This window comes from Sylvia atricapilla, chromosome 3 (assembly GCF_009819655.1).
Source record: "Sylvia atricapilla isolate bSylAtr1 chromosome 3, bSylAtr1.pri, whole genome shotgun sequence".
Classification (NCBI taxonomy): Eukaryota; Metazoa; Chordata; class Aves; order Passeriformes; family Sylviidae; genus Sylvia; species Sylvia atricapilla.
This window is the reverse complement of record NC_089142.1, coordinates 73,585,419-73,595,418: the sequence shown is the minus strand read 5'-3', so window position 1 is coordinate 73,595,418 and position 10,000 is coordinate 73,585,419. Positions and strand designations below refer to the sequence as shown.

At 38.6% G+C, this 10,000-nt stretch overlaps 1 protein-coding gene across 1 annotated transcript; it reads right to left on the bottom strand.

Annotated features, from left to right (window-relative positions):
* Positions 1-2,500: 2,500 nt before the first annotated feature.
* LOC136358462 (sulfotransferase 6B1-like) lies at positions 2,501-9,266 on the bottom strand. Its single transcript, XM_066314364.1, has 7 exons — positions 8,999-9,266; positions 7,599-7,732; positions 6,861-6,950; positions 6,077-6,203; positions 5,210-5,304; positions 4,544-4,700; positions 2,501-3,592 (listed from the first exon to the last, which is right to left on the bottom strand). The coding sequence occupies exons 1-7, from the start codon at positions 9,198-9,200 to the stop codon at positions 3,462-3,464; spliced, it is 936 nt and encodes a 311-aa protein (XP_066170461.1). The 5' UTR covers positions 9,201-9,266; the 3' UTR covers positions 2,501-3,461.
* Positions 9,267-10,000: the final 734 nt, after the last annotated feature.

The following is a 10,000-nucleotide window of genomic DNA, read 5'->3' as shown; positions in this document are numbered from 1 at the left end:
AGACAAAAGAAGATCTTGAAAAACCATGAAAGATTGGTCCATTGGTCCACTGGTGACTGTTAAATATAGCTGAAGTACATCCATCAGCTCAATAACTCACAGTTGCTGGTTGTTAAAGAATGGGTGTAGAAACAGCAGAATGGAATACTCTCTGAATGTGCCATTACACAAATTATTTCCCTTACCACCCGGTATTAGTAACTGTCAGAAATGTATTTCTCCAGCTGCACTTTTGCTGTCTCCCCTATGGCTGTGCTAATGGCTGATTTTTCTTGCATGAAAGCCCAGTAATAGCTTTCCCTTTTTTTTTTTTTTTTTTTTTTTTTTTTTTTTTTTTTTTCCTCTTATCTTTCCCCAAATTCCAGCAGAAGCAACAAGTTGAATATAAGCTAGTTTGGGGTTTTTTCTTGAAGTATCAAGTGTATGAACTCAGACTGGGAAAGCATTTTCTTATCTTAAAGTATGAGTCGGCTGTAATTTTAAAGGTCAATTACTGTTGTGACCATGTGACCTTAACCTAATGTCCAGTATCTTAGATAGTTTTTAAATAGGCATATCTGGAAAAGTAATGTTTTGGATACCCTGAAGTTTCCTTTTACTGTTTATTGATTGCTTTCCAAAGAAGCTTTCAGCTGAACACCTCCAGCCTTCAGGCAAGGAGCCTTTCTCTCACAAAGAGTTTGGTATCCAGCTGCTGGAGGTGACATTTTTTGGACCCTGGTCCTTTCTTCATCTCAGAGGAAGGTGTTTAATTATATATAGTTTCACATCCAGGAAGTAGCCTGGGAACTCACAAGCTACTCTGTAGGCTCTCTTTGTGGAAAGACAAAGAAAGTTATCTTGCCATTGTGCTGGCTTCTTAAAAGATACCTCTCCATATCAGAGGAAAATAATACATTTTGGGATAAAAGTCATCAGAAACAAGATAAACATTTTGGAGCTGGAGCAATTAAGTATTGGAACATTTTAAATCCAAAAAGGGATGACTTGTAAAAGGGTTGGAAATAATTTAGAGAAATCCTGAATAAGATGTTGGAGGTCAGTCTGACTGTGATAATACTAGGGAGAAAAAAAGGAAAAAGAAAACAGTGAGTGGGGACTCTGAGCCACTATTAATTCTCAGGAGCAATACAATGCAATTATAATCACTCTTTCCAGGAAAACATCTAGTCGATGCTCTGTGCAATTAAAAAATATATATATATATGTGAATTGACTGATAAGATCTGTAGATGGCACAAAGATGTCAGATAACCTCCTGTGTTTTCAGGTCCGGGTTAGAGATCAAATTCCTGAAGATTTTAGGGTGAGCATGCCAAGAAGAAAAGGATCCTAATGTGTGAAAGGAAATTAAAGAAATGCTTTCTATATGGGTGCACTTATAGCAGGTTTAAAGTGAATTGTCTAAAATCTGTAAATGCTATCTACTAAAATACTTTGATTACAGTGTTTTGCAAACATAACAAACATTGCAACCCCACCTACACCTTTGTAGCTTTTCCCACAGTGTTTATTTTTAGCGCTTGTATCCTTCAGGTTTGAAATTTCCCCCTCTGCTTTGAGAGGAAACAAAGCCTTGAGAGCTTTCCAAGATAATTAATACCTTGCTATGCAGTGCTTCTCCACACCCAGGTTATAGGAAAGGCATGTTTAATTCCTTTCTCTCTGATCTACCCTAAATCCTTATTCTATATTCTCTCTATGTATATTCCATATTCTCCTCTGTACCTTGGATGTCTTAGTTATTATTCTGTTTGGTGGTGGGCTAGTCTGTTTCTGTCTCTTCCTATTAAAATTTTAATTCTGGAGATGAGAAAGTTCACCTAAAAAAAAAAAAAAAAGTGTGTTTTGGTGGAGCAAGTGAATCCCTGTGAGAATTAATGAAGACCAAGCATTTCCTGACAAAACTACCTCTGACAACTTTCAGAGTAATGTGGTATTCCCTTCCTTTTGTGAGACACGGGAGTCCCCAGCACTCCAGCCCTGCTCCAGTCCCTGTCTCTAGATTGTGGGCTTGGGGATAAACAGAAGTCACACAGAGTCTACTCAGTGTCTCAAGTACGTGGACCTGGTGAGTTTGCCAATTATTTTTGGCATATCTATAGCTCTCCACACAGCTCCTGCCATCTCACAGCCTTACACACATAAGTCAGTTTGAAGGACTCAACAGACTCCCCAAATGAATCTCTCACCACTGGGTGGCTGGAAGAGGAAAACAACTCATATGAAGAGAATTAAAAATTTTCTGCTCTAGATCAAAACACTCTCCCCAAATCGATCCCAGCACTTCTTCATACTCTGAAATCACTTATCCTCTACTCTGAGGAGTTGGCAACAGCTGCTTTTGTCAATGCTCTGAGGTAGGAGAGCTCCAGTGAGTTGCAGGGAGGTCCCTGGACATGTCTGCAATACTGTGCAGCAATGGCTCACACCAGCACTCTTGGCAATCCCACTGTCTCAGGAAAGGCATTTTAAGAAAGACACAGACAAACCAGAGGAGTTCCAAGGGAGGACCTAAACATTGAGAAGGCTCAGGAACAAACTCATCACAGTTTCCAGTAAAGGGCAGCTACAAAGAGGATAAAGGCTCCCTTTCCACGAGACACCACTTGGAGACGAAAACCAGGCAGTGGGATCTAGTTGCAACAGGAGAGGATTCATCTTAATACATGAAGTAAATTCTTTATACAAGAACAATCATTTGCTAGAACAATGCCTCCAGGAACATGGTAGGATCCTCATCACTGCAGGTTTTCATGGTATGATATCTAGATAGAATCTCATCTAAGCTCCCTTTCTCGTGAAAGGTAATACCAGCTGATTTTTCAAGGTTGCTTCCAACCTGGGCTGCTCTGTGATCCTATACAAAGCAGTGCCTCTGAGTGAATCTTGCCTGTGAACATCAGCCTATAATCTGAAATCCATCTTCATGTTTTGCATTCTGAGAGATGAAAAGCCTTAAGAATGCTCATCCCCATTCCCCTTTTTTCTTCTCTCACTAGCTTTGATTTATTTTGTGCTGAATTCATGGAAGATCTCCATTGTCCTTAGGCTTCTGTCTACCCCCAGTTTTGCTACTGATATTGTCTGTGAGGATGTTGCCTGATTTGAAACATTTTTGAAGAAAAAAAATAATCTGCATACTAAATGATTATAAAGGGTCTAGAATGATAGAATTGGGCTAGAAAGAAAAGGGGCATTTCCTTCCAGGTGACAGCTGGAACGGGGCTGTTGTGTTTTTTCAAATATAATTAATTGACATCTTCTTCAGCAAATGAATGTAAACAAACATCTCACCATGAAACAGAAGTCTATACTCATCACTGTCACTATAAAGGCTGCTGCAATGATTCTTACAGTAATTCCAAGGTGCTAGCATAATTTGATCTAATATTCTAGAGTATGCAGATGATCAGAGTCTGCCTTGCAAAGTTCTTGTTCTAACCACATTTCCTTATTCCTCAGGCTTTGCAGTACAAGTCATACTTCAGCTTCTTTCCCAGTTTAGTTCCTCCTATACGTTCTTCAAATGCTTTGTCCATTTTCTCATTCTGATCTTCAGTGAAAAGATTCTTCCAGTCACTAACACCACCTTTAAAGAAGGAAAAAAACACTTGAAAAACAAGATTTTTTTTTCTTTTTTTAATGCATTATTATTACGTTGCAATTTTTTAATTGCGTCATACACTAAATAGCGTTGATCAATTTTCGAGATGAAAAGTACCACAAAAGTACAATTTTGTGAAATCAGTGGAATTGCATATATTTGAATAATCTTTTGCTACAATGCAAAAGAACATACTCCTCTTTAGGTGACTGTATTCAAAAATGCAGCTAGAAATCAAGTTTGCTTACATCTATCTCCTCTAGTCATTTATGACCACCAATGTGGAAGATGATGAAAAATTGATTAAGGATCACTGGTCAGGAGGCAGAGCTGGGTTCCTCCTCCTTTGGCAGCTTGAGTTATTATACAGTTATTTCTTTAATGCAAAATGCACAAATAGATTCTGACAACCAGGTTGCCCTTCCCATGTCTGTGTCCCCTACACTGCACTGCAAAAGCTGTTCCCTTTTGTTTCCTCCCTTGTGTGCACCTGGATTCTTGCTTGCTTGGCTTACTTCCAATGGGTAAGGGTGAACAGGCATTGGGCAGTGGCCATCTCAGGAGATTCCTGTACTCTCCTGAAAAGGGTGGTCACAGCACTCAGGCTGAGTTTGGCCCAGTGCTGCCTGCTCAGGTAAGCCCCTAATGGCGGGGCAGTTGGTGATCCAGGCACAGAGGTGGAGAGGAATTCAGACACATGGCACTTCCCCCTTCCTGCCAGCCATTGGTGAGCCTCTAAAAGGGCCACTGCTGTGAGAACCTGGCTGGGTATCTTCCTCACCAGCTCTCCTTGAATAGTCTCCTCAAGCAAAACAGTGGTAACCTGATTGATACTCTCTTGCAATGCTAATATGAGTGCCAGAAAAAGAACCAAAGCATGGCCCAAGTTCTTGAGAATGTGGCATTTCTACCCCTGAGCCACTTGGAGCTGCCTACCTTTGCGAAAGAGAATATTGCCAACCGCCCCATGGGTCTTCTCTGAGTTTTTCTTCATTGACTGGAAGCTGCACCTCTCTACCACAAGCTGGAGCTCTTCCTCAGTCAGAGGAATTCCAAAGAATGCAGCTATGGTTTTCACAGCCAGGGCAGGATTCTGGAAAGAGGAACGTAACATATGACATGATTTTCAAACAAATTGTGCTGCATTCCAAGGTGTTTACACTTCCCTATTTCTCTCTGCTGGCAGCATAAACAGGATATTCATAGAGATCACGAGGACTAGACTGGTCCAGAGTGTTTATCTTCTCCATAATTATTTTGGAGGAAATATGAGCTGCCTTTCTGTAGATTACAAAAGATTATATAGAATTTACAGGGGAGCAGAATCCACACTGCTTAAAACATAAAAGCTCCTCCCCAAAAAAATTCCTGGAGATTTTGGTTTACAATTAGTTGGGCTCATAACACAGAGAAATAAAAGAAGAATCCTTTTCACAAGCAAAATGTTAAGTAGGTTTTAAAGTTTGAATTGCACCTTTTCTTCCCTTAAAACAAGAATCTGTCTCAAACACTTTGCATACCCTTCATCAATATAATGGGGAATTGGTCCTGGAAAAAATGTCCCCTGAAGTGTAAAGTATTTGTGACTATTGATAACCTTACCTCTTTCACCTCTTCATAAGTTATTGTCATAATATTTTCTTGATCAGCGTATTTGTTCCATTCAGAAAGGTATTCAAAGTAGCATCCAAAGCCCACTAAATAAAAGAAAAGAATCCTAACATGAAGCATAAATTAAGATTATACAAGTTTTTTTCATCAAGTTCTCTCCACCAAGGGCTTTATTAATCATGTCTATGGCAGAGTTTACACCCTCCTGTGGGAAACACAGGTTTTGCACCAGGCTCAGGCATATGATATCATTTGTAAGTCAAAAAAATAAAACTTGTTAATATGCCAAGACAGCTGAGAGTCCACCAAAGAGCTGTCATCTTGCCATCCGTCTTATAAGACTTCCTTCACCCAGTCTAAAACCTTGTTGAACCCTCCCTATTGCTGACCATGTGCTACACCAAACTCAGAATCTTGTGTGGTTACTTTTTCTGTTTTTAAAAGCATTAGAATTGGTCTATTTTTTTAATGCACTTTATTTGGTCCAAATAATTCCTCTCCTCCAGTTTGGCATGGAGATGATTATATACCTCCATGGACACCAGATGATGGACATAGGAGATTAGGAGTAAATGGGACCAAGGTTAGAGATAGGGAAGAACTGCTTCTTCCAGGAAAAATACCAGCTTGTACAAGATAAAGAAGTCTGTGGAAGGGCAGGATTGACTAATATTTATCCTCAAGAAGTAAGACAAATATGGCAAACTTAATTTCAGATTACTCATTCTCTGTCTTTAATCTCTGCTTTTGTACTGTAAACCAAAAAATCCTAGTGAGGCTGACTTGCCAAAGTTACAAGGAGTTTTAGACAAAGAGAAATCATTGGATAATTGACATAGACAAAAAGATATACTGTACGTTTCTTTGTCATGAAATCTGTGAAGAAATCATCCCAGGTCTCATAGGAGGGTGCAGCAGCGAGGGCATTGGAAAAATGGTAATAAGATGTAGCTACATCTTTTGGATTACGAATCAGTAACAATATCTAGGAAAAGAAATTAAATCAATTATTTATAGAGAAAGATGTATCAGAACATAGTATTAAATCAGAAATAATATGACCATACTTTATAACTGTAGTTGGGGATTTTTAACACCTTGTGTTCTACTTACTGCAGAAGTAACAATTTCATTCCCAATTCAGAAGGTGCAGTATGTAACTGTGCTTTAGTACCATCAGAAGAAGATGGCTGCCTATAATTATTATCATTTAGAGATTAACCAAAATATTTATGCAGAATCTAAGAATGTTTTGCTCAATACAAGCATAGTTCATCATTCAAGTAGCAGAGAAAATTCACAAAAATAGAAATTCTCCCTGAAATTCGACACATGGAAGTCCTCACTTGCAACAATGCCATAAAGTTCCGCCCACAGGAAACCATGTCAAAATGCATTTTGTCTCTGGAGGACTTCTCCGAGCCCTGCAACTCTCTCGTGGAAACTGTCACAAAGGTGCCAATAAGGGCAAACTGAGGTCAAGTGAGGTGAATGGCAGCACTTAAACAGTCACATAGAAATGGCCAGGCAAAACACTTAAGTACAAGAGTGATTCTGAGAATTGGCAGAAAAGGACTACCTTGGCTTTTACAAAAAAATCTCTTGAAGTGTTTCCTTTTAATACATTAAAATCAGCACTCACCTTGACTTTGTTTTTGAAAATAGACTTGGGAAGATTTTCAGGACGGAGATGAGTAACCATAAATCTTGGAGAAGGGAATTTGGCCATTCGCTTGAAGAATTGGAAGGAGGAAAGTGGACAGTTCAGTCAGTACAAGTATTCTTTTCATTAAACCATGCTAAAATATTGCCTTGATAAACTTATCAACAATCACTGGATTTTAATTTCATTTGTGAGTGTTGCCCTGTGACATTATTGGGCTGCTGGAGTACTCCTAAATCTTCAAAAGCCCATGAACAACTGGAAAAGGAGAATCCACTGTTAGTTTTCTTCAGTGATAATGCTCTTCAGTTCTGTTAGACTAGGGATCAAATCTAGAGATAGGGTACAGAGTAGCTGCATGTGAAAGATGAAGCATCTCAAGGACTGAGAGAGGGAATGAGGAGGAAGAGCTACTAAAAGAGACAAAAGCCAATATTTCATTATTTGACATTTCATGAACCACTTCTTCAATACAAAAGACACTAGGTTGCATTTCTGAAGTTCTTATGCATCTCATGGGTATGTGCTCATCTCACTCCCACTGAAGTGTTCATTTATCCCTCAGTATTTGACTGTCCAGATGAGATTAATCATGACCAGATGCCAAATAAAGAAAAGTGGCAAAGTTCTCCTCAAAAAATGCAGTAATTCATATATCATATATGCAATTTTTGAAGCACAAAATTTTGATCATTTCCATACATATTCTATTCTCACCTCATATTTATCAGCATCTCCGGCTTCAAGGTAGGGGAATACTTCTTTAGCATTCACACTGCTTTCTCTACCTGGTGTTTTCTTTTGAGATATGTCTATCAGGTCAGTCAAGATTTGACTTAGCCAGTTTGTGCCTGAAAGAAGAAAAACACAGAATTGCTTGTAAAACATTGAGAAAGAACAGAAATGGATTGACCAGGGAAGTCAAGAGGTGGTAGTACTGCCAGGTGAGTTACTCGGCCTCCTTTCAGGTGATACAATCCCAGCTGACTATCTGGTCAGTCACCTCCCTGGGTCCTACCTTGGCTCCTCATAAGGACACATTTCCCCAACTTGACCAGTTCAGTACACCATACACGACCTTGTAAATTGGAAACTACCGAATAAGGGAGACGAGCCACTAAGATCCAACCCAAAAAACCTGAGTTAATGTAAGAAATTTGATTGTGACAAATATGAGGGAGACTGGGGTGGTAAACCTGTACTTTAAAACCTAATGTGTTCAGTCTTTTTTGGTCTGCTGGATTATTATAGGAAGAAAGATGGATCAAAGTATTTTAACATAGAAGCAGAACTAGATCTGAAAATTGTGCATTCATTTTCTTTAACAACAGGAAAAACTCTAAGCAGTGACTTTTCCTTTGCACATTTATTATCTTTTTATTTAGAAGATATCAAAGAGCCTGCATAGATCACCCATCTCTAATTTACCATATCCTGACTTCTGGCCACTGGGTGCTCACACCTTTCTCACTGCAGTCTTAACAACTGCATTCCAGTGCATGACATTTCAGCAAGAAGGAGCAAATATGTAGGGTAAACTTGCAACCCTACCAAAAATGTCCTCTTGTTTTCCCAATAATTAAAGAACAGTGTAGTCACCTCCAGGTATACAAAAATATTTTTGATAGCTATTTCCTGACATCTATTGGATATAAACCACAGAATGTTCAGCATTTGAAGATACCAAAAGCCCCATTCTGTGTAAAAAATAAAGCTCTGAAATTTACAAACATAAATATGAAAGGAGATCAGGTAATATCAGGAGATCTAGTTACCTCTGGAGTAAAAAACATTGATTCCCTCCAATTTGTGCATTAAATTTCATAACTAAGGAAAGCAAAGACAACAAACACTTTTATATGCTATAGAGAAGAAAATCGGATTGTATTTCTCAGAATTTTGAAAACGTTACAATATAAATTAGTCATAATTAGTTTGTTGTGCTTTTGAAAATGAAATCAGCTTTACAAAATTTTGTGAACATTCAAAATATTATTATTCAGTATACTACATAATATTATGTACCATATAATATATATTGCATATATTTAGTACAAACCTTGTTACTTGCCATTACAAAGCCTTATTTATGAAAAAAAAAAATAAAATATCTTCACCGGATTTAGGGTATCCTGCCAAAATTACATCATCACTTCTGGCTTCAAAGGACTCCAAGGCTTGGAATACTTCAGGACTGCAAATAGTGGTAGGGTAGAGAATTCCTTTGTAAGGAAAAAGCAGTTCATCACGATGCATTGAATTGGCAGATTCTATTGCCTTTTCCATGACATCAACAAATTTTGTCCTGGACTTCTCCATTCTTCTTGTGCCTCTCTCACACACAGTCTCTGTCACAATGTGAAATGTCGTGCAGAAGGAGAAACCCTCAGATAGTCCTTAAATAGTTGCTTTGTTTTTTGTTTTTTTTTTTTTTTTTGACCCTATGAACAGTAAGGTACCTCTTTAAGAACCTGTGAAGAAACACGTATCTCCAGTCAAAGACCTTAACTAATATGGACCTTTGAAATCAACAGAAGTCAAACATAAACCAACAAGATAAACAACCATATGCAATTGCATTCAAGGATAAAAGGCTTAGATAACTTCAAAATATCATGCCAAGAAGTCTGTGATTACAACACAGCGTTAAAACTCAGAATATTACAAAATAAAATGACATGAATTGCAGATTGGAATTTAAATGTCGCGATTGAAATCCTCGAGGCAGTTAATCTCTTTCCAGTACTCACTCGTCATTCTCACCTAAGTTAGATAAAATGTGTTGGGTTTGGGAGAGAAATTGTTCAATCCACTGAAAACTGCCCTGTGGACCATCCTGTGGCTGGGGCTGGCTGCTTCCTCCAGCTGGTGCCCAGGAGGGCACAGGGGCACATGCACTCTTTGGCCACTCATCAGATTGCAGAAAAACAGAGGTCTGGTTTTCTGGTGGTTACACAAAAATTACTCATTTCTACATTTCTTTAATGAGCTTAGTCATTCTTTCACAACTGATCAGTCCTGAGGGAGTTGGTAATAATATAAGCTCAGATACAGGGATTAGTGTTTATCATGAACATCACCTGCTGACTGCACTGACCCCAGCAGAAGAACTGCCTTTA

Coding starts and splice junctions, on each gene's coding strand:
- LOC136358462 (XM_066314364.1), bottom strand. CDS start 9,200: ATGGAGAAGTCCAGGACAAAATTTGTTGATGTCATGGAAAAGGCAATA. Junction 7,733..8,998: donor GGCAGGATACCCTAAATCCG/GTGAAGATATTT, acceptor TTCTTCTTTCAG/GCACAAACTGGCTAAGTCAA. Junction 3,593..4,543: donor CAATATTCTCTTTCGCAAAG/GTAGGCAGCTCC, acceptor CCTTCTTTAAAG/GTGGTGTTAGTGACTGGAAG.